The sequence below is a fragment of the Carassius gibelio genome, chromosome A6, assembly GCF_023724105.1.
Source record: "Carassius gibelio isolate Cgi1373 ecotype wild population from Czech Republic chromosome A6, carGib1.2-hapl.c, whole genome shotgun sequence".
Classification (NCBI taxonomy): Eukaryota; Metazoa; Chordata; class Actinopteri; order Cypriniformes; family Cyprinidae; genus Carassius; species Carassius gibelio.
The window spans coordinates 22,039,782-22,064,272 of NC_068376.1; the positions used below are offsets into that span (position 1 = coordinate 22,039,782).

At 37.4% G+C, this 24,491-nt stretch overlaps 2 protein-coding genes across 3 annotated transcripts in view; one reads left to right on the forward strand and one right to left on the reverse strand.

Moving 5' to 3' along the window:
- Positions 1-24,491, forward strand: part of LOC128015706 (cytoplasmic FMR1-interacting protein 1 homolog) — a 38,513-nt gene that overhangs the window by 8,168 nt on the left and 5,854 nt on the right. For both annotated transcript variants that reach the window (XM_052599765.1, XM_052599764.1), the window contains exons 2-25: positions 538-658; positions 767-856; positions 1,827-1,904; positions 2,006-2,107; positions 2,194-2,375; positions 5,061-5,157; positions 5,377-5,505; positions 6,075-6,179; positions 6,353-6,444; positions 6,644-6,761; positions 8,970-9,092; positions 12,630-12,755; positions 13,296-13,462; positions 13,549-13,696; positions 14,887-15,040; positions 15,397-15,553; positions 15,637-15,733; positions 15,827-15,903; positions 16,024-16,132; positions 16,212-16,331; positions 16,769-16,968; positions 18,456-18,543; positions 22,347-22,490; positions 23,364-23,454. In XM_052599765.1, the coding sequence (XP_052455725.1) occupies positions 542-658; positions 767-856; positions 1,827-1,904; positions 2,006-2,107; positions 2,194-2,375; positions 5,061-5,157; positions 5,377-5,505; positions 6,075-6,179; positions 6,353-6,444; positions 6,644-6,761; positions 8,970-9,092; positions 12,630-12,755; positions 13,296-13,462; positions 13,549-13,696; positions 14,887-15,040; positions 15,397-15,553; positions 15,637-15,733; positions 15,827-15,903; positions 16,024-16,132; positions 16,212-16,331; positions 16,769-16,968; positions 18,456-18,543; positions 22,347-22,490; positions 23,364-23,454 (2,911 nt within the window). In that variant the 5' untranslated portion in view covers positions 538-541. The remainder of the gene's footprint in view (positions 1-537; positions 659-766; positions 857-1,826; positions 1,905-2,005; positions 2,108-2,193; positions 2,376-5,060; positions 5,158-5,376; positions 5,506-6,074; positions 6,180-6,352; positions 6,445-6,643; positions 6,762-8,969; positions 9,093-12,629; positions 12,756-13,295; positions 13,463-13,548; positions 13,697-14,886; positions 15,041-15,396; positions 15,554-15,636; positions 15,734-15,826; positions 15,904-16,023; positions 16,133-16,211; positions 16,332-16,768; positions 16,969-18,455; positions 18,544-22,346; positions 22,491-23,363; positions 23,455-24,491) is intronic.
- On the reverse strand, positions 18,554-20,067 carry LOC128015709 (fibronectin type III domain-containing protein 9-like). The gene has a single exon (XM_052599769.1). It carries the CDS (start codon positions 20,065-20,067, stop codon positions 19,402-19,404), a length of 666 nt encoding a protein of 221 aa, XP_052455729.1. The 3' UTR covers positions 18,554-19,401.

A 24,491-nucleotide genomic window follows, 5' to 3' on the forward strand; every position in this document is an offset into this window, starting at 1 on the left:
GTTTAGGCAACAAGCAATTTGTCTTTCCATGTTAGATGTAAAACTGCTGCAAAACATGACACCCAGTCACAGCCCATCAGATGATGTTTGATTAATGAACAGGTTCTAGATGAGTGAGATTTCACAACAATTTTTATATTTTCAATGTAATATTAGTTGGGAATTTCTAGCAGTTTAATCACTGTCAACACAGGGAAGTGCTGCCTTTTTTTTTCTCTTTTTTGCATTGTGCAAGATTAGGACATGGTATGAGGTTTTGCCCCATAAAGGGAAGAGTGGAAGGAGGATGGCACTTTTATTCTGACACTCGACACTGTGAGGTGTGAAAAAGTTGTTCCAAACATTTACTTAATTCATATTAATTGGAACTACAGCTGTGTATAGTAAATGCAGAATCACAGAACCAGCTTTACTGATAAGATGCACGTGACAATCGCATGGGATTAATCTAGCACATTCTGATAAATATGCTCTTTATTCATAGTTCTCATGGTACGTTATCCTTGCCTCAGATGTGTTTTATGTGTTTTCTTCTAGAGCGATGGCATCCACAGTGACTCTGGAAGATGCTCTGTCCAATGTGGACCTGCTGGAGGAGCTGCCGCTCCCAGACCAGCAGCCCTGCATTGAGCCTCTGCCCTCCTCCCTCATTTACCAGGTAACAACTGACCTAGATCTGCAGTGCATTTTAAAACATATAAACCCAAAATACAAGATGTACAAGCAGTGCTTGCATAACCAGACCTTTTCTTTTTACCACCCTTAGCCCAACTTCAACACCAACTTTGAGGACCGCAATGCTTTTGTGACCGGCATCGCCCGTTACATCGAGCAGGCCACCGTCCACTCCAGCATGGTAAGTTCTTAACATTTCCACAAAAACAGGCAATTGTTCAACTCTATCTTAGCTAACCTTCTTTAAATCACCAAACCTCGGCCACCAGTCCATCAAGCCAGCCCTCTGGACGTCCTGCTAAAGGAGTCTGTAAGGGGCTTGAGTGGATTTAAGAGGGCCCATTAGACTCTCTCATTGTCCACGTTCACCATGTTCGTTTGAGCAGCCTGGCCAAGCGGAGTAGGTCGCTCTGAATGGTTTTTGTATTGAATGTGAACTGCTGTGTGCTCTATTAGTGAGAGATAATAGCTGTGAGGGACTGTTTGGCATCATTGAGGAATTGAAGGGTGTGTGTGGATGTATTGTGGTGCTACACACACACACAAAGTCTCAGAGTGTCCATGAAATAGTGAAAGGTTTTTTTGTTGTTACTTTAGGGGAGATTTTCTTCAAAGTTTCTTTAGAGACTTGTTAAGATCTTAAGACTAAGTGGGCTAATCTGTTCTCTAGAAATTCATTCAACATTAAATGAAGGTTTATTGTAGAATCTGTGAAGTAATAATACATTGGGCTTAAATTCTGAGGTCACTAGTTCAGAAATCGGATTTCTATTTTTAAATCTATTTTGCATTATTATTTACTTTTTATTATTATATATATTACAAAAATTTAAATATTAAAAACATTAAAATATTTTTTTATTAACATTTATTTTTATCTAGAAACGGTGTAGAATAAATCTTAAACTTGTCTGTATTTTACTTTTTTTTCAATATCCTAAAACAATGTTTTGAGAATTTTTTTTTTTTTTTTTTTTTTAAATATAATCAAACAATCAATCAATATAATTTATTTAGGCAAAAAAAATCCAGATTTTCAGTGTGGCCTCAGACTTGTATCTATGTATGTATGTATGTAGAATAAGTCTGTGTGCTTTCATTTGCTCCAGTGTCATCATTTCATTTCATGGAGATCTTTTGCTGTGTTACAGAATGAGATGTTAGAGGAAGGACAGGAGTATGCTACGATGCTGTATACTTGGAGGAGCTGTTCAAGAGCTATTCCTCAGGTAAATTAGTCACGCCTAAAGCCAGTCAAAAAAACTCACAGCACCACCTTCACAGACTGGAAGTCTGTTGTTTTGACCCTCTCCATCTGTCCCTCTCTCAGGTGAAATGTAATGAACAGCCCAACAGGGTGGAGATCTATGAGAAGACCGTGGAAGTGCTGGAGCCGGAAGTCACTAAACTAATGAACTTCATGTACTTTCAGGTAAAGATTGGTGCCGTTTTACAGATTTGAATTCAAGGTGTTGTGAGATACACTAATCCTTCTCTAATATTTTACTTAACTCTCAGAGGACAGCAATAGATCGCTTCTGTGGGGAAGTGCGTCGACTGTGTCACGCCGAGCGGAGGAAGGACTTTGTCTCTGAAGCCTATCTGCTCACGCTGGGGAAGTTCATCAACATGTTTGCCGTGCTGGATGAACTGAAGAACATGAAGTGCAGTGTCAAAAATGACCACTCCGCATACAAAAGGTAACCACAGACTGCTTTCTGTGAGCCTCAGTTTTGCATCTAACCTTATTATTAACTCATGCATCCTGTAGATGGCAGTCATTCTACATCTGGATTCTTCTGGTCAGTTGTTATCGCTGTAGAACACACAAGTAAAAATTGATAGCCTGAAATTACTGTAAGTCGCTTTGGATAAAATCGTCTGCTAAATGCATACATTTAATTTAATTTTAAGTTTAATTTTAATTTAATTTAAATGTTTCTTGAGCACAGAATCAGCATATTAAAATGATTTCCTAAGGATCATTGGACAGTGGAGACTGAAATAATGACTGCTGAAAATATATCTTTGCCATCACATGAATAAGTTACATTTCAAACTATATTTGATGATTTATGTGTATATATTCATACACAGATACAGTATATGTATATATATTGCCTGTGACTATAATATTTTATGCTTCACATCTATGTGTCATCATGACACTAGAGCTGTCTATTTTTTTTACCACTTTTTTTCAAGGTGTTTGTGTTAGTTGGTGTATCTGCGTATATTTAAGTTTATTTTCTGTGTGCCTACTTTATGAAACACACTTGAAATGTGACTATGAAATGTCAAATTTGTCAACCACCTATCCAGTTTTCCACCTCATGACACTAAACGCTTTTCTCGTCACTCTCTTGCTTTCTCTTTCTGTGTCTCTGTCTCTGTCTTTTTTGTGTTTTTCTTTACATTTTTTCCCCCCTGTTGGCCAGTAGATCAGACATACTGCCAACATTTACACTGTGCCCACCACAAAAGCAACACACACACACAAACACACACACACACACACACACACACACACACATATATATATATATATATATTAGTGCTGTCAAAATTAGCGCGTTAACGCATTCGATTAATTTGAAATATTTAACGCGTTAAAAAAAAATAACGCAATTAACGCGGTTGCATTTTTTTTTTTATTTCCAGTTGTGGCCTATGTGTGTTCAACGTGCAAAGAAATATGGATAAGACCAAGGAAGGACTTTTAGACGGAAAGTTTCAGTATAAAACTCTGCCGGATTACTCTTCAGTCTGCCACAAGAAACATTACTCTTCATTTAGTCTGCCACAAGAAACAGCAACATTAAAATCATGAACTCAAATGTCATTGTTTAAAAAAAAAAAAAAACAATGACTGTAACAGTGCGTAAATCAGACCTTTCTGTAACGCTAACGTTAATAAGCTTAAACGAAATAACGAAATAATTGTGTAGCGGAGTATTTTTTGTACACAGTGCCGCGAACTGTCAATCACTCCTGTACGCGTGCATCACTGTCCTCCTCAGCTGCAGCAACTTGCGCTCTCTCTCTTCATCAAGCTTTAAAACAAAAAGGGGACAAAAATATCATTTTGTCTTTGTGCATAGGCTATAGATTAATTATATAAATGAATATCTAAATTTGTGCCTTGCCGTCTAAGGTATTTTTTTAGAACTTAGAAAAAAGATGCTGCAGCCAATGAGCAGCCAGCGGGGGCTGCAGGACGACTCAACCTCCGCAGACAGTTTTTAATGTTTATCAGACAATAAATACTCAAGATTTTGCTTTAGTATAACTCACAACGAGTTTCACACACCTTCTCCGGCCACGTTGAGTTGTTGACACTTAACAGTGGGAAAAGCGACACATGCGCTATTCACTTGTATTATTTAAGGGTGAATGGGTAATGTAGTTTCTGCTCTGGGTGGGATGAATTAGGAAGCTTGCATTGTGAAGGGCGCTCTGAAAATCGGCAGTGCAGGTAAAAGATTAAAACCTCTATTAAAACAGATGTCCAAATGAGCGTACCGGTACGCTACAAGCACGTTCGGGGCGCACGGAGAGGTGGCGGTACGCTCAAGAGCTATATTTGGAAGTGGTGGTACTGAGTACCAGTGCATACCGGCCCACTTAAAGCACTGGCAATTACTATACTTTGGAATTTTTTTGCAGTCCACTTAGAATTCAACATGGAAATCATTTTTGTTTTTTATTGGCATTGATTGTTTTGAAATTCAAATGGTACTTACATGCCTGTGTTTTTATTTCTGTAATAAATATGGCTTTCAAGCCAACAGTTAATTTGGAGAATATTGATGGTTTATTGCAGGTATGTTGTTTACATGAGAAAATCTGTGTTACAAGTTAAACAAAAATTCCAATAAACAATCATATTTTGAATTTAAATAGTTTCTTTGTCTTGAGTTTACATTAATTATTTACATTTTACATTTACATATCCAAAAAGTTTCAGTCTTTTAATTGCGATTAATCGCGATTAATCGCGATTAATTTTAAAAAATTGTGCGATTAATTAGTTAATTTTTTTTAATCGATTGACAGCACTAATATATATATATATATATATATGTGTGTATATATATGTGTATATGTGTGTATATGTATATATATATATATATGTATGTATATGTGTATATATGTATGTGTGTGTGTGTATATATATATTTTTTTTTTTCATTTATGTATTTTTTAAGTTTCAGACAATATTTGTATTTTTCCATTATATTTTTGTTTTCTAAAAAATAATCCAACAAATACTAATATTTGGCCTTAATTGTGCATAATTCTTTGTCATAGTGACTGGTTTATTTGTGATATTTTCTGTCTCAGTCTTTCTCTTCTTTGTTTATATTTTTCTCTCTGTTCCTCAGAGCTGCCCAGTTCCTGAGGAAAATGTCAGAGCCATCCTCCATTCAGGAATCTCAGAACTTATCCATGTTCCTGGCCAACCATAACAAGATAACTCAGGTACCACATCATAAAATAACACTTAATACTGTATCCAAACAAACAAGCAGTTATGTTGTGAAGATGTTTGTTTATTATACACCATCTCTTGAATGGAAATTCACTAAATTGACTTCATGTCCCTGGATACAGCAGCATAATAAACACAAATACATGCACCAGTGCTTCAAACATGTTCTGTGTATGAGTTGCTGATATTGACGGGCATCTCTGTTTCAGTCCCTACAGCAGCAGCTTGAGGTGATTAACGGATATGATGAGCTGTTGGCAGACATCGTTAACCTGTGCGTGGACTACTACGAAAACAAGATGTACCTCACCCCCAGTGAGAAACACACGCTACTCAAAGTAAGCATATGTTTTTCACTTCTATGTTTTTGAACAGTCTATTATGCTCATCCAAAGCTGTGTTTTTTGGTTTACAAACACAGTAAAACAGCAATATTTTGATATTTTTACAGTTTAAAATGTTTTTTGTGTGTTTTTAATCCTGTGATCCTGTGAAGGCAAAGCTAAATTATCTGCCGCCATTACTCCAGTCTTCAGTGTCAGACAAACCTTCAGAAAAGTCATGTTTAATACAGTATTTTTGTTTAAACCATGCTAAATTTTCTTAAGGAATCCTTGCTGAATAAAAAAAATTCTTTATAAAAATAAAAAAATTAAAAAAAGACTCACCCCATAATTTTAAACAATAATTACTAAAAGTAGAAACAAGTGCCACTGTGTTTCTAGGTAAGGATTAGTGCTATGTTTTTGCTAATCTTTCTTAGACTCTTGACATTATTAAATGTGAGTCCTGATATTTATCTATCACAATCAAGCAGTCACTGTTACTAATTAGTTTACTGTGTAAAAATGATGATATTGTGAAGGATTTTTTTTCTCCCATAATTTGGTGTGACTGTGTGTTGTAGGTGATGGGCTTTGGTCTTTATCTCATGGATGGAACCAACAGCAGCATTTACAAACTAGATGCCAAGAAGAGAATCAACCTCACGAAAATTGACAAGTTTTTCAAGGTGCGTATCTGTAGGCGAGCTTTTGATAATATTAAATCTCTGAGCTTCAGAAATGGAAATGCATTTGAGATGCAAGGTAAAAGCTGCTGTAAACACAGTCTGCCTCATCCCTTGTGTTGGGATCGCCCGAGGTGGATTTTAATTTGATTTGCCATTCTGCCCTACCCCTACAGCAACTGCAGGTAGTGCCTCTGTTTGGTGACATGCAAATTGAGCTGTCACGCTATATCAAAACCAGCGCTCACTATGAGGAAAACAAATCCAGGTGGGTATCATAGGATGCCGTAATTAAATGTGAACACTGTATATGCAGATGTGTTTTAGCTGACTTTAATTAAAGAGTAGATAACCCAAAATGTAAATCTGCCCTTCCAAACTTGATAATTTTTACAAATATTTTAATAATGCTCTTTCCTATTACACTGCAATGAATTTTTTATTGCCTGGCCTCCCCTGTCCTCTAGGTGGTCGTGCACATCTACAGGCAGTAGCCCACAGTATAACATCTGCGAGCAGATGATTCAGATCCGTGAAGACCACATGCGCTTCATTTCTGAGCTGGCTCGCTACAGCAACAGTGAGGTGAGAGGCTTGTAAAAAAAAAAAAATGTATTACCTAATAATTATTACCCCGGTGACTTTTCTATATCTGAGCATAATACCTTTGCTGTTTAGCATCACATTAAAGCAGTTGTTGCTTATTTGGATTGGATTTAAATCAAAATTTCGGCTGCAGTAATGTTCTGCAGGATTGACGTTTGATATACATTTCAAATGTTTGGAGGGTTTTTTAGTGTCTCTTATGCTCACAGAGACTGTAAAATACCTGTTTTTATTTTAATGTAATTTATTCTTGTAATGGCAAAGCTGCATTTTCAGCAGCCATTACTCCAGTCATCAGTAAAAGGTTTGTTCACCCGAGAATGAAAGCTTGTCCATCTTCTACTCACCCTCGAAGCATCAAAGGTGTATGTGACTTTCCTCTTTCAGAATAATCCATGCAACGTTATACAAAAAATTGCCCTTGCTCTTCCAAGCCTTTGTGGGTAAGCTTGTCGGTAAGCAGGTGTTTTTTGTCAACCGGTGTCTTCCGGTTCCACACAGTCAGCAGAAGTGAAAAGTAAAGTGGGTAACACTTTAGAATAAGGTTCCATTAGTTAATGTTAGTTAATGTATTAATTAACATGAACAAACGATGAATAATACATTTATTACTGTATTTATTAATCTTCGTTAATGTTAGTTAATGAAAATACAGTTATTCATTGTTAGTTCATGGTAATTCACAGTGCATTAACTAATGTTAACAAGCACAACTTTTGATTTAAATAATGCATTAGTAAATTTTGAAATTAACATGAACTAAGACTTATAAATACTGTAGATGGATTGTTCTTGCTTAGTTCATGTTAACGAAAGTAGTTAACTAACATTAACTAATGGAACCTTATTCTAAAGTGTTACCGAAAAGTGTTTATCACGTTTGAAATCTGGATATTTATGTTACAAAAATGCATGGATTCTCTACAGAGGGCCTTTTTTCACCCCCCGGAGCCATGTGAGGACTTTTTTATTTTTACAGATGCACACTTTTTCACGTCTTCTGAACAGTTGACAACAAAGATGCTTACCCCCATTAGAAAGGACAATTTTTTTCATATAACTTCGAATGGATTATTCTGAAAGAGGAAAGTCACATGCACCTATGATGCTTCATGGGTGAGTAGAAGATGGATGAATTTTCATTCTCTGATGAACATGATCTTCAGAAATCTTTCTAATATGCTGATTTTTGTGCTCAAGTAACATCTCTTGTTATTAAAAAACGTTAATATTTTTTGGAATTTGTGATTGACTTTTTTTTCAGGATTCTTTGATAAATAGAACTTTCAAAATAACCGCATTTATAAAAAATATAATTCATTTGTAGCAAAGTTAAAAAGTCTTGTCACTTTTTGGCCAATTTTTTATATCCTTGATGGGGGAAAAAAGTGTTCATATGGTATATTCTACTAGTGCTCTAGTGCTAACTATGGTAAAAATGGCTAATTAAACTGAATAAGCCACGGCATAGTGGAGGCTGAAAAATCTCTTTTAGAAGTGCATTAATGGATGGAATCATACAGCTTCATTAGAATCAGAAGTCTATAGTGGATTACTTGGCTCTTGTTGTGTTTGTTTTTGCTCATGTGAGTAGATTTAAGGAATATTCATTAGCCATGGGAGGGAAAGCAGCTCACGCTTCATACGTGATTCCCTTTTCCTTTTCCTTGGCTGAATGGGTTCAAGGCTCAGTCTCTGCAACTCGAAATGTACATTCAGAACCACAGGAGTTGTATTCTTACAGAAGAATATGGAAATTTGAGGTGAGGAAGCCAGCCTGGGATTTAACTAAGACATAGCAGCAGCACTGTAATGAAAATGTACTGCCAGCCAGAGGACAACTGGGGTCCGCTATGAGTGACAGCAGCCCTGTGACGAGGAGAAACGGCAAGAAATTAGTTTGTTCATTCCACAGCCCTGGTTGTCAGATGTCAGGGGTTTTAACACACAGTTCTTGACTTGTGCTGTCTTGGACTGCTGAAACAAATGCACTGATATATGGGTTTTGGCATTTCGTCCTGTGTTTGTTCATTTTGAATGCAGCCCCTGCTTCTGTAGATTCAGCAAGGAGCCTGGATTTAGGTTGTGTTAAGAGATTTCAGTGGTTCTTTAATTCACTCATTTTCTCTCTAATGATAGTAGTTGTACTATGTTATGTTATCTTGCCTCCTTTTCTAATTTTTGCAGGTGGTGACTGGTTCAGGGCGTCAGGAGGCTCAGAAGACGGACTCTGAATACAAAAAGCTGTTTGATCTGGCTCTGCAGGGTCTGCAGCTGCTTTCTCATTGGAGTGCTCAGGTCATGGAAGTGGTGAGTGGACTTGTCACACTCATATTTATGTATGAGACCCCCAACCAGGAAGAGGTGAATTATTTTGAGCTGTGATGATTATGTGGGTGACACGTGGCTGGATCCCTGGTTTCATGCTGTTCTTTTGTGTATTTGCCAGATAAATGACAAAGCTCCCAGAATCACTCAAAACAGTCTGTTTATACTGTCCTGAAACCGAGTCTCCAATAATGCTTTGTGCAAAATATTAAATTCAGACATTTTGGAGCCATGGAATACGTGTTCGCAATAGAGATATGCAAAACTACATACAATCAGGTCCAAAAGTTTGAGACCTCGTTTAAAGTCTGGGGTTCAAAGACTTTAATTTCATAAAGAATATATTGCCATGTATGTTATAAAATATTAAAGCTGCAGTTCTTAACTTTTTTATTAAAAATGATCCAAAATCAATATTTGAGCAAGTAGATAACCAGACAGTATTCGAAACCATCATGTTTATTTATTTATTTATGTCCTCATTAGCCCCTTTCACACTGAACGTCGGACCCGGCAAATTGCCGGAACATTGCCGGGTAGCCTACTGTGAAACACGTCCTGGGATTGATTCCGGCATTGAACCTGGGTCGGGACCTAGTAACATTGCCGGGTTCAACCCGGGATGATCGCTGTGTGAACAAAAGCCAGATCTAATGCCGTGTCAAAGTGATGACGCGGATTATCGCGCAACTCTTTTACCGGCTGTTTTGATGGAAGATCAACTTTGCGATGAAAAAATATGTGCAAACTGTAATGAAGCAGAGATCAGATAGTTCATCACTTTCTGCGCTGACGCCGAAATCATTCGCCAGCTTCAGTGAAAGTATGAAGTGCCTAACGTTTTCAACTCATACATTACACATCACGCCCTGATGTCACGTGTTGTTACGGGATCTTTACGGGTTGTGTGTGAAAGCACGCACATATCCCGGGTAATCACTGGCAGTGTGAAAGTGCAAAACCTAGCAACCCGGGAACAATTGCCGGAACACTTTACCCCCATGTATTTGCCGGAATGGCAGTGTGAAAGGGGCTATTGAGACGCCAGATGCTGAAATTACTGCAAGCGTCACGCGCTTCAGTCTATGTAGTAAACAAACCCGCACGTCTCTGCCATTCATTCATTCACACAGAAACGCTCAGAACATGCAGGATTCATATTTCAACCAACTCTTGAGGCTCAACGTTTACAGATACTGGTCCATATGGAGATTTGATTTGACTTTGACAGATTCCGTGACTGTCCATTTTAAACTGGATTTTGAATTTCCATCTGCGTTTTCTGCTTCACAGAAATCATAGCGCTGTATAGGGCTGCACGATATTGGGAAAAAATGACATTGAAATATTTTATTTTTCTGCTATATATATTGCGATATGAAATCTAATCTAATTTTTTCTTACAAACAAAAATGGGGTGAGCACACTTACATTCTCATTTTAAATGATTTAAACATTGACACCATTGTGTCAATTGATTAATATGCGCGAGGGCGAGAGAGCAAGACAGCGCTCATGTTGTTTGAAGAACGGGGAGCGTGCGGCCCAGGTTTGCCCTCTCTCTCTCTCTCTCTCTCTCTCTCTCTCTCTCTCGCTCTCAATTCAATTCAATTCAGTATTGCTTTATTGGCATGAATGTAGATTATACAATATTGCCAAAGTTTAGTGTACATATATAGAAGAAATAAAATATATTATAACAAAAAATGGACTCTCACTCTCTCACTCTGCCCTGTTAAACTGACAGGTCTTAAAAACACATGCAAATGATAAACTTTCACTCTATGATGGTTAAGGTGTGCATTAATCTGTGAATCACATTCGTCAAGGGCCGGGGAGCAGCTGGCCCGTACAGTTAAGGAATAACGGATCAACTACGACAGCCTACATTGTACATCTTGCGTTTTTTACGTTTTTGCTTATAATAAAACTTATTATAATGCTATAATAAGTTTTGAGATTCGAAGCTACTTTAGTGATAAATCACAGGACCGTGCTGACAACCAGTTTCTGTGTTCCTCTGTGCGTGCAATCTTCATAGCTACTGCTTATATGAGTGTTCGTGCCACAATGCAGCTGCGCAAACATTGTAGCTCGATATAAGAATACACATCCGTTCATCTAATCGCTTGAATGTCCAAACCATAAAACAAATACAACTTACAAAGTTTAGTGAAGACGCAAGGCTCACCGCTCGCACCGCTTTGCTTTTATACCACTGACTGAAGAGCAGAGTCATGTGGCTACACACGCGCTAGTATGCTTTTAAGGGGGAAGTGTTAACAGGATTTAAAAACCGAAATAACCGACATGGGAAAATTACGTCGGTTAGAGGTTATGAAATTCGGTTTTGATTATTTGTTGATTAATCGTCCAGGCCTATATGAGCTAATCACTCATTAATTTAATCGCCATTGGAAGCGCAATTTATTGTAATGCTTATTTCCTCAGTTGGTCTGAACAAAGCGTGGCAGACTTGTTAATTGTTCAGATGACATCATATGTTGAAAAATCTTATTTGGGTAATATATTCTAAAGATGTAGACTAGAATCTGTGCAAATTGTGTCCTGGTTTCTTTCCCCTCTCTATGTCTAGTTTCCTGTAACTCAAAGCTGTCCTGTTTGTTAAAGGCAAAATGGATAAAATAAAAAAGCAGAGTAATAATTCATGTGCAGGTGCATCATGCCTGTAATAAGCTCCAGGATATTTCCAGTCTTACGGTGTTTTTTGCTTTAAGCATCATATCATCTTTACAAAAGACTAAGGAAGAAAAATAAACCATATAATATACAGTACACTTGAAATGCTTGATTGTCAACTCTAAAATGTTTTTTTGTTTTCTGCATGAAGTATACGGTCCTCCAAAAGATGATTAATGAACATGCTATGTCCTTTGTAACAGTCTATCAGCAATAATGAATACCAGCCTGTCAAACGCTCTTTTAGTGAGTGTTGTCTGAGAGAAGTTTCCAGTCTCTGAGAGCTGCTGAATTGAGCCAAGATGAATTCTCTCAGATTTTGATCAAGTCCTTTCTTAAGGACCGTTTATTCACATCATGTGCAGGCATAAAGCCAGCCTGTGGCACTTACTAAAGACTAACTAACCTCTAATTTCCAGCATCACTGACCCACCGTTCAAGACTGCTTGAATCCTGGGGTCACTCCCCTGGTGTGCATTAATTTTTGGTTTCACAAGACCAGCCATGTTTTCACCTTTCATTGGAAACCCTTTCCATTTCAGTTATACTTTTTTCCCTCTAAGCAAAACATTTTATGTTGTTGATCTTGTGAACTATAGTTGCCATGGAAACAGCCAGAAGAAAGTCCATTCTTGGTAATTAGTCAAATGGTTTTGGTATTCGTAGCAAATTAGGCTAAGGATGGAGAATGATGGACCATAGTTTCTGAAATTGGTGAAGGAGCTTTGAAGACAACATTTGATTTTCTTACATCTCTTGCAGAATAATCATCATAGGCACTTATACATAAAAGATTATAAAATGTTTTCCTTTTTGCAGTATTCCTGGAAGTTGGTGCACCCCACAGATAAATACTCCAACAAAGAATGCCCAGACAATGCTGAGGAGTATGAACGTGCCACTAGATACAATTACACCTGCGAGGAGAAATTTGCTCTGGTGGAGGTCAGTTCACCTGCAAGTCCAAAGCTCCGCTGTGTTGCTTTGTATAGAAGCAAAAAATATATGAACAAATAATTGGAAAGCTATTGCACTTATGCACTTATATTGCACTATGACCCCTGTAAATTAAATATACTTCTATAAGGTGGATTTATGGGATGATGAACAATTTATTCTGATTTTTTATTAAATTACTAATTATACATTTGAATGAATTATAAATGTTAAATATTTTAATACATTTTAATTAGTATAATTTAATATTGTATTTTTTTATTTTATTATAGCCTGTGTTTGGAATCAGCCTAACAAATCCTTATCTGAATGAACTGAATCATAATCATATCAATGGCTAAATTAACATTAGTGATTATTGATTAGATGTCAAGAACTTCTGTGGGCTTAATGTTCATAAAATGTTATTCAGTTTAAAATTTTCATTGTTAAGTAACTGACTGTTTTAGTATAATCTGAAGTGAACTCAGAGTTTGTGTCCGTCTTCGAGTACTCTGCTTGAATGTGCTTCTGTCTACTTGTGTTTAGGTGATTGCCATGATAAAGGGCCTGCAGGTGCTGATGGGCCGTATGGAGAGCGTGTTCAACCACGCCATCCGTCACACCATCTACGCAGCTCTGCAAGACTTTGCCCAGGTAACGCTCAGAGAACCGCTGCGCCAGGCCATCAAGAAGAAGAAGAACGTCATCCAGAGGTACAACAGAGCACCAAACCGGATGATCTTTCTGTCTTTCATCTCTAGTTGTTTGTCTGATTTGGCTGACTTTGACTTTGTCGTAGTGTCCTCCAGGCCATCCGGAAGACCATCTGTGATTGGGAGACTGGCAGAGAGCCACCTAATGACCCAGCTCTGCGGGGCGAGAAGGACCCTAAAGGGGGATTTGATATCAAAGTTCCTCGTCGTGCAGTAGGACCATCCAGCACACAAGTATGTGGTTCTAGTTCCCAATTTCTATACTATAAGGAATAGAAACATTCTACACAAATTTAGACAACGGAGCACTAACAGAACATCTATGACAGTAACACAGTTGAGAACTGTCACCTTCAAATGTCTTTAATTATTATTTGCATTCTGAATGCAATGGCATGTGAATTTTCACCTTTTTCACCTTATACAACTCCTAACCTGAAACAACCTAACCAGCCATACTGCTATGTGTTTTCTGCCTGTTTCACGCACACACACAGCTAAGCCCAGTGTCATTCAGAACAGCTTGTAATCTTCCACTCGTTTCTGCTGCAGATGTTGCATGAAGCACGGTTGATCCGGTGTGGCATGGAAGGGTGTTGTATTGAATGTCAATAGCGCCTCAGGGATTTGAGCTGTAATCGGTTCTGCCTCTCAACGTGATCTCAATGCTCTGCTGCTGGAATTTTTTGAGAGATTCATAAATGTGTCCTGATTGAACTATCAGTTTAATTTGATGAAGTATGTGTTGTGGATTGTTCCCATGCCGCATTGTTTTAATTATTATATTTTTTTTTTTTTACATTTTTGACTCATCCGTGTTTTTGTGTTAGTATGGATTGATTTCAAGCTTTTTTGTCATTGCCTTTAGCTCTGTATGATTATGGTTGAATGTCACCCCGAGGTTTCTATCAAGAGGCTCACAGCTCTGAATTAGGTTTGCATTGAGACCTGGAATTTTGGCTTTGCGTGCAATTCGGGATTAGACTAATACCTCAGTGGGTAGTTTACTGTTATAGACCTCCTTGATTATACAGACAGTATTTGATCCATTCATGTCTCATGTTAAAGGGTTTTTCCTTTATTATGATTTATTATGATTATGATTATTTTGGTAGTTTAATTATTTAATGAAAAAAATCCCAGTCATACTTTATTCAAGACCATTTGACCCAAACAATATCTGTGGACATAGCTTTTCAGTATTTAAATATAGTGCTACACGGAAACACATCCACTTCTCCAGGGAAGCTTTGACGCTTGTGTGTCCTCCATCAGCACGGTAATGCACTCAGACCCGAATGCAAAAGACGTCCACCTGTGACAAGAAAACAAGAGCAGAATGTTGCTGTTAATGTGTGTTGAGGGGTGACTAAACATGCATGTGAGAAGAGTAAAGGACTTCCTCTTTCTGTTCCTTTGTGTAGCTGTATATGGTCAGGACAATGCTGGAGTCTCTGGTCGCTGATAAGAGCGGCTCAAAGAAGACGCTGCGCAGTGGTTTGGAGGGTCCGACCATCCTGGACATCGAGAAGTTCCATCGCGAATCATTCTTCTACACTCACCTGCTCAACTTCAGTGGTAAGGAACAGTCTAAGTGAAGGTTCACTCCAATATAGGCATTTGTTTACAGCATTCAAACCTTTAAACTACAGTAAAACCAATAACGTGTTAATGTGTTTTTATTTTCCAACTTTTTGTGACCATAATTGTGACCATATTTTTTTGTCTATTGTATATCCAATGAAACTTATAGGATGGCAACTTGATTTTGTCCATCAGGAATTTATTCAATCTATAGGGAATTAATGACCATGGGCACGTTTTTTTATTTTAATTAACATGGCAGTGTTCCATTAAAAACGGCCATTGTATTTGGTTGAATGCGGATGGTGTTAAGAATGTTTTGTGTGTTACTAATGTGTGTTGTGTTGCAGAGACGCTGCAGCAGTGCTGTGATTTGTCCCAGCTCTGGTTCCGTGAGTTCTTTCTGGAGCTCACAATGGGGCGTCGCATTCAGTTCCCAATTGAGATGTCCGTGCCCTGGATCCTTACCGACCACATCCTGGAGACTAAAGAGGCCTCTATGATGGAGTGAGAACCAATAATAAAATTAATACATGCACAAAAAGCATGCTTTCATGGAATATGCTTCTAAGTATCTCTGATCTCTACAGGTATGTGTTGTATTCATTGGATCTGTACAACGACAGCGCACACTATGCTCTCACCAAGTTTAAAAAGCAGTTCCTTTATGATGAGATTGAAGCTGAGGTAAAAATCCCTCTTGAAAATCCTCTGAAGCAGTTATTGCATTGTTCAGTGTTGCATTTTGCATCTTGGTTATTTTCTCCTTCTTTCTCCTAGGTGAACCTCTGCTTTGACCAGTTTGTCTATAAACTTGCTGATCAAATTTTTGCCTACTACAAGATTCTTGCCGGAAGGTAAGTCTGTCTGTTTAATAGCCTTATTCAGACAGATTGAGTTTTCAGGGAAAAAATATATAACATAGTTTTTCTGTAGTAATGGAAGTTAATTTGGGGACTTTTTCTCTCTCTCTGTAGCCTCCTCCTGGATAAGAGGCTAAGAGCAGAATGTAAGAATCAGGGCGCCAACATATCATGGCCTACCTCCAATCGTTACGAGACGCTTCTCAAACAGAGACATGTCCAGGTAAGGTTTACACATTCAGTACTGTTTATTAATGCTGTTTTCTAGTCCGCTCATCTTGTTTTGTTCCTTTCTCTTGCAGCTCCTAGGACGATCGATTGACTTGAACCGTCTGATCACCCAGCGAGTGTCCTCAGCGCTGTACAGATCCATAGAGCTCGCCATCAACCGCTTTGAGAGCGAGGACCTCACTTCCATCATGGTGCTTATACTTGAAAATCTCTTTTATTTAAATTTGCAGTTTTCATTTTCTTATAGAGAGACCCTGAATTTGCGCAGCCTTTTGGTATATTTGGTCGTTCGGGATATTTAATGAAAGAGAGACCACATCTCTAGCAGATTTGAAATTCAGTACGCCGGGAATAATTTAGCATAGGCTGCCAGATAGTGAATCATTTATAATATCTGCTTCATATATGTGTGTTTGAGTGCGGGTGCTAATATAGAGACATTTTGAAGAGATGTCTGACTGTGACGCATACGTTGCCAATGCATAAAATTGTTCCAAAGCTCATTATTGGTTTTCATACAAACGCTTGTTGGAGGTCTGTGTGTGCTTTGGAATAGAAATGCATTGTTGATCGATGTTATTGTTGTGTCAGAAAGTGAGAGGGTATTTGTTTTTTTCCAATTGATCAGGAGTTGGAGAGTTTGTTGGAGATAAACCGGCTGACCCATAAGCTCCTCAGTAAGTATTTGACACTGGACAGTATCGACACCATGTTCCGTGAGGCAAACCACAACGTATCCGCACCCTATGGCAGAATCACTCTCCATGTCTTCTGGGAACTCAACTATGACTTCTTGCCCAACTACTGTTACAATGGATCCACGAACAGGTGGGTAGGAAGGGCCTCTTAAACTTCTTAATTTAAAAGTTATTTATTTAAGAAGAAGAATGGTTATGTTTAAAGCCCTGATTGGACAATTATTTTAGGACATCTGTATATATATATATATATTTTTTTTTTCTGTAGTAAACTGACAAATCTGTAATTTATTGACATGGAAATTCGTACAGCATCAAAATCAGATAATTAATTCAGGTAATTAACACCTTTAATATAAAATCTAAAATTAAGCAGGCTCTTCTAATCTTAAATGACAGGGCTGTGCTATAATATAAATTATAATGTCATAAATGGAGAGCACTTTAACAGTTATATTGGTATAGACATAACTTTCAGGCTTAAGCTGATGCAATATGTATTTATTCATCCATATTTCAGTTAAACAGACGTGATTGAAATTAAAAGTCAAATTGCTTAGAACATTTCTTTGATCACTTGTGAAAAAGCCAGATGTATGAAACTTTTAAATAAAGATGGAGCATTGCTTTAATCTTTAATTTTTTATAGACTGCTTAATTATTAAGTTAATTCATAAGTTATTGATAATCAGTTTGAAAGTCTATGATTATTTCAACTAGGAAAAGACTGTTATGTTTCAGATACATTTCTCCACATTTGAGACACATTCCTGTGCATAGATTTTTGTTTGCACTTTGCAAGTGTGTAAACTGCTCCAAGGGGAGGCATAACTGTTACCTTTTTATTAATTTGTCCCCTGTGAATTGAGTGTTTGTTTACCTACCTTTTTGTCTTTTTTACACTGTCAAATAGCACAAATATAATATTTTTACTGAGCTAAAGTAAAGTCATCTTTACACTGTCAGGTTAAGATGACTTCAACGTTTTGTGACCTTTCAAGGTAGATAGACCTATGGATGACAAATTCAACATAAATGTACCCATTAAGTCATCAGGGTTTAGCTGTTGTCTCAGTACAGCTCATAACTGGTAGGTGGATGACATCTCTGGAGGTTACATCTCTTTTTCAGGTTCCAGGAACCAGGACACACATTTTTTAGCTTCACCCCTGCATGCAAAAGGTCCCAGCTGGTACCTGAGTGTTTTATTTTTTTTATTTTTTAGATAAAGGATGAATGACAATCATTGTGCTACTTGATTGAGACTCAGTAGACTTTCAGAGTGTTAGATGGGTACAGAGAGCCCAGTGATTCCACTTTTCATCTGCTCCTGTTGTATTACTCTCACACCCACAAATCACTTCAACTTCTAAAAGTTGTTCATGTCACAGCATATATTTGTAGCTTTTCATTTCCCTTAGAAACATGTCCATTTGAAAGATGCAGTTTGACTTGTGAGATGAGTTTTTCCTCACTTTATTGTTATACATGAAAAGGGCCAGAGTGGACATGCTGATCACAGCCTTATTGAACAGAATTGACAATAACTGGACGACAAACCCAATAATGCAAAAATGGTCCAATATTTTTTTGAAACAATTTCCCCCTTTCCTTTAGGTTTGTTCGCACAGTGCTGCCATTTTCACAGGAGTTTCAGAGAGACAAGCCTCCCAATGCCCAGCCGCAGTACCTATATGGCTCAAAGGTGGGTTTGCATGAGTTTAAATCTCACCAACATCGATTACATCTCCAGCATTCACTTGAGATACAACACGCCTCTTACAAACTGTACCATAAATGGAAATGTTTTTTATTAAGCAAGATTAGATAGGTAGGCAAGGTACATTTCAAGCATAGTAGGATCTAATGTAGCTAACACAAAACAGACAGACTATCAACTCACAAAGACATTCAAATAAACACTTAAATATCCTTTAAAGGTAAAGGTGCACTAAGCAGTTTAAAGATTTGGTGGCTCTTTTTCTTGCAAAACCAATATGGCAGCGGTATTTCACTTTAAACGGACACTATACAGACTACGGACACCATATTATGTAGAAATGTAAATATATAAAATCTATGCTTCTGATTTGAATGTGTTTTTAATATTGTGTGTACAGGAAAATTTGGTACTATTTAATAGTGTAAAAATTATCATTTTCAAATAAGGATTATTATTGTAATAATTGATTATTTAAACTATAAAAAATAGTGTGTGGGGGTGGGTATTTTTTATAAATGAATAAAAATGTTTTAAATAATGTAAACCTAGATTAATTTTGATACCAAATTCATTAATTCATGCTAACAAATACAAACAAAAAAATACATAACACGTCAGTTTGTACAATTGTATTATAAGCCCTCCTTCAGTTTCCTTTTTTAAGAAGTTAATGTTTTCATCTGACATTTTAATGCTAATTTAACCCCATAAGCCCAGCTCAAAAGTCCCAAGTCTAATTTCCTCAAAATGGTTTCATCCCTGTGAATGTCCTCATTGTGTAAGTTCGAATAGTTTGAGTTTTCGAGGTCAGTGTATCAAGGTAACAATCTGGTGTGTCCGTTATTCTGACCCGGGGGCATATCTAGGTTTATTACTGAGTGTTTGTAGTTCACAACTCTGCCCCTTTGCCATTTCTCTGCCGTGCTCGTCTCTATAAACATTCTCAATCACTGTTGCGTTCGGAGAGTCTACCCCACCACAACCGGGCATGTACAGACTTTTTCTTCCTTCGCTGCCCATGTTCCCAACCATGGGGGTCAGAGCCAGGTGTGGAGGGTTCGGACCTGACTGGTTGCCTCTTTCTGGGTCCCTTTTTGCTGGACACATGGTGTGGAGACATCCCCAAAGCAGAGCCAAAGCAATGATCAGCAACAGGATGCTGCTGGCCAGCCAGACTCCCATTGCCAGATCCCGGCCACTCTCACCAAGTTCAGTGCCCTCGTTTAGAGTACTGAAGACCTGGCACTGCTCTCTGGTGGGATTGGCGGACTGGCAGGTGACACAGAGGATGTAAGTGGTCTGTGGACTGAGGCGGCCCAGACTGGTGGATGTTTGGCTCACAGGAACTCTGTCCTCCTGCAGGAAGCTCTTGCGTGTGTAACCCATCAGCAGGCTGTTCCAGTTAGGGTGATACATGACGCTGTAGAATGTGTCCACGCAGCCTGGGGATGACGGCCAGCTGACGATGGCAGAGGTGGCTGTGATGTTTTGAATGGTAATAGTCATGTTGAGCTTGTTTTTAGGTTGGAACTTAGTCTCTTATGCTCACACAGTTTGATGATGTAGCTGGTTTGACACAACATGCAATGATTCCGAAAGGATCTGGAAAAATAGAGGAGGGAAAAAAGCATTCATTCAGATCAGTTCCAACCTTGAATGTAGTACAACAAGACCTTAATAGATTAGTAGCGGGCTTCCTTCTGGCATTAAAGCATGTTTTTAAAGAATTGGAAAACTTCAGTTGCTGGTTTTAGGACTGAAATTGATTTTGAATTGAAGTGCTTTTTCAAAAGGATTTAATCAGAAAACACAAAAAAATACAGCTTTGCTATACACACTGCAGATGTTTTGAACATTTATGCAGCAGTTTTGTAAGTATTGTAAGCTGCTCTTTTCGGTCTAATTTGTCTTTCATATTGAAATGATTAAGATTGAAAATGGTTTTGTAGGTAACAGACAAGGAGGCTTTTTTTGATGGTTATATCCTCTTTTATAATTTTCTTTTCTATTCAAGTACAATTGCTGTGCTTTATCATGGTGTTAGGAAAAGCAGATTTATCTAGAGGGGAAAATCACCAGGTTAAGTACAAGAACAGATTTATTTCATTAATCCTGCTTTAGATACCTAGTTTAAAAAAAAAAAAATTGATACAAAGCAATCAAGGCGGATAATGTTGAACAGAAATTTCCAATTGACAATACATCCATGTATCCTCTTGTCAAGAAAAAGGTTCTAAAAGATTATCAAGTAATTATAAATGAATAGCATTACAGCCCAATAAATTTAACTGAGGTTCAATTTAAAAAATGTTGTGGTTTATATAACAAGCAGTTATTTATTCAGTCTTCACTGTTCTAATATCAGACATGCACTATGCATGATCAAACACTGCTGCACGATTATTCTTTATTTTATTTTTCTTTATTTATAAACATTTGTTTAACATCATCTGCTTTAGCATTTATGCTGCTTTGAAGTTTCTGGATCTTTATCTTTTGCTTAAAATGTGAACTAGTTTCTTCATAGTAGTTGACGGTTCCTTTTTCTATCTTTGCCGCTCAAGCCTTTGGTTGTTTGAAGCCCATTAACTCAATCAATATATCACCACATTGGACTTGTGCGGATGATTGGTGACTCTGTATGCTACACACGCATGCTGTAATAACACGGCAGTCAGTATCGTACGAAAGCTTCAGCACTAATCATTTTGATCACTGTCAATAACTCTTAGAGAGGTCTGAGGAAAATAGGACGTGTATTCTCTCAGCCTACACACACGTATCTCTTTCCAGTCTTTTTCAAATCCACACAGCTGCTTAAGATTTTCTTTAGTGTTCTTTTCAGACAGTACTTTTTTTTACTATTGTTTACAGGTGAGCCACACCTTTTTTTTTCAACAGAGATACAGGTGTTTCTGGGAAAACTGAGATTGATCGGTAAAGGGGCAAAAATCTTACCGTAAAAGATGAGTGTCACTTCATGCACAGATCATCTTGCTGTTGCAGACAGAATCCCCCTGAAGCATTGTGACCTGTAGCCGTCTCTGTTTGGCATGGCTCAGGTCTCCTGCAGAAAGAGCTTCACATCCACACCGCGGCACAGAAAAGCTCTTCTATCTGATTAGAACAGCAGATGACAACTAAAGCAGAGAGAGAGAGAGCGAGTGCAGTGGGGAAGGGGAGATGACACATCAGCGTTTTGCATAGAATGCATTTTAAACAGTATTACAGCTGGGAGAGCTTGAACTCTTGTTCATCCTCGTCTCTTACACATCATTTCTCCCTTTTTATATTTATATCTTTTCCTCCCACACTCTGTTCTCAATTACTCCCTCAGACTGGTGACCTGTCTCCCCTGACTCACTGCCACAACACCTACGGACGTGTATGCTCATGAATTTATGATTGATCATTAATCGGTCAACTTGCAGTACTCCTGTGTCTGTTGCATATGAAGCCTTCAGAAATTATTCTAATATGCTGATTTATTATCAATGTTGGAAACAGTTGTGATGCTTAACATTTATTTAAAATATAAATCTTTTGTAACAATATACACTGTCAAATGTTTGGGGTCAACATTTTTTTTTGAAGAAATTAATACTTTTATTCAGCAAGGTTTTGTTAAATTGATGAGAAGTGAATATCAAGACTTTTATTGTAAGAAAATGTTTCTATGTTAAATGCTAACATGAGTCAGACTTGAAACTTGATGATGTGACACTGAAATAATGTAGTAATGGCTGATGAAAATGTTTTCTCTTTTCTTTTTCATGATGATTCAGACCTTGAATTTGGCATACAGTAGCGTATACAGCCTCTACCGGAACTTCCTGGGACCTCCACATGTTAAGGCTATTTGCAGACTTCTAGGATACCAGGGCATCGCTGTGGTGATGGAAGAGCTGTTAAAGGTCGTCAAAAGCCTGGTATGTGCATAAGCATGTAATCTGAAGTTTGTGTATGGAGATCTAGGAGCTTTTGCATGACCCTGGGCTGGGTTTCCCGATAACAATAGATCTTACCACTTAAGAGTGTTTTCTAGGAGTCATTTATGATTGTTGGTTGTTGTTTCACATGCATTTTTTCAAAAATGCACTTAAAGCAATGCACATAGCCATGCTTTAAGTGGCACTTAGGAGTCGCTATCTGTTTGTCTAGTGCTGAAATGTCACCTTATAGAATGGCTTCTAATTTTTGTACACGATCATTTATTGAAATGTTAACCTAATGCTGCGTTCCAGACAGACAACTTGGATATAACTATTATATAATATATTATATTATATTATATTACATTGTATTATATTAAACTTTACAAAAGAATATATAATATACTTTATATGCAGTATAGAGAGAGAGAGACAGATGTTATTTCTGGTTCCAATACATGGTTTTCGTGCACGTCAGCAAGTCATTGACAGATTTTTTCTATTTCAATTTTAACTGCCCATTTTAATTTCATTTATAATTAATTTAAAAAAAGAAAGGAAAATGAGTAATACAGTGTACAAGGTGTATTTAATATTCATGTTAAACCACATTCCCACTAAAACTTCTCAAATGATGCCTTAATTGTAGAAGTTTCAAATAGTGGAGGAATGTGGTCTATACCAAATTTGTTTTCACGATGCAACAGATCATTTATAAGGCTCTTAATTGAATCTGATCACATTTTTTTACACCACTAATCTAACTTTGAAGGATAATTATTACAAAAAGATAAAGTTCAGGATTTGTGGGCATTAGCAAAATTTCTGCTGAAATTACCTTGTCATATTGTTGTTTTTTTTTTGGTGCAGCTTCAGGGCACCATTCTGCAGTATGTGAAGACCCTGATGGAAGTGATGCCCAAGATATGCCGTCTGCCTCGCCATGAGTATGGCTCACCAGGTGAAAATTGCATTTCTTTGGACACTCTTAAGCAAGCCTTTTATTTTCTGACCCAAGAGAGACACTTGGGCCCTGTGTAAATATGAGCTCCCTCTATCACCAAACAGAATATATGCACTGACTCATTAAGCTTTCATAGATCCAGCTGTGCTGCTGGGCAGATTGGCTGTCTGCAATGTGCCAGTCACACAGTGGTGCTCTTCGCAGAGCTTATGCAGCAGACACTGGGTGTCTTAGACTTAATCAGACCCCTCTAGACTTGAGAAGGTTTGGTAATTGCCTCTTGCTCTCTTTCTCCCTTTCCTTGTTTGTTATTTCTTTCTGGCTGACTATACTGATAAGGGTGCACTACACACTTAAATCATGACTTTGTCTGATAATGTGGGCTTCAGACACCCTGGACAAATAGAAATGAAAGGAAAAATGGAAAAGTGGGTGGAGGAGAGAGAAAAATGCCAAAGAGTCTGTATATGTAATAAAAAGCTTCTGCTTGTAAGAGCATTACTTATTCTTGGATGTAACCGTAATAACAAAAGAGAATAAACTTGAGAACAGTCAGTGACTGTAGATTCCTACTGTTCTTTAGAAATTTTAAAGCCTGTTAATATAAGATATAACCATGTTTTCCAACTGAAATCTAATGACCCTTAATACAAGAAAAATGAAGCGAGTTTATGCTTTAAGCAAGAATGAATATGTCATTGAGGTTTGAAAACTTATTTTCTCTTTGAATTAAGTTGTTTTCTGAGACCATTGGCAGATATTTGAAATGATTTGATTCAAACTCTCTTGATTTTGATTAACTTCTCATCTTGACATTTTGCTTCCCAAATTATTATATCTTGATTTAAGAATCTACACATTTGCACTGGAAAACAAGACAATTATTGAGGAAGAACATAATTTTTTTTGCAGTGTGATCAGAAGGTTCAGAGTACATATTGATATTCCCTTGAATTTATTCCTTTGAAAATTATTAAAATTAAAATTAAATTTTTCTTAAATAATCTTAAAGTCTTAAAATCATGCATTTACCT

Coding starts and splice junctions, on each gene's coding strand:
- LOC128015709 (XM_052599769.1), bottom strand. CDS start 20,067: ATGACTATTACCATTCAAAACATCACAGCCACCTCTGCCATCGTCAGC.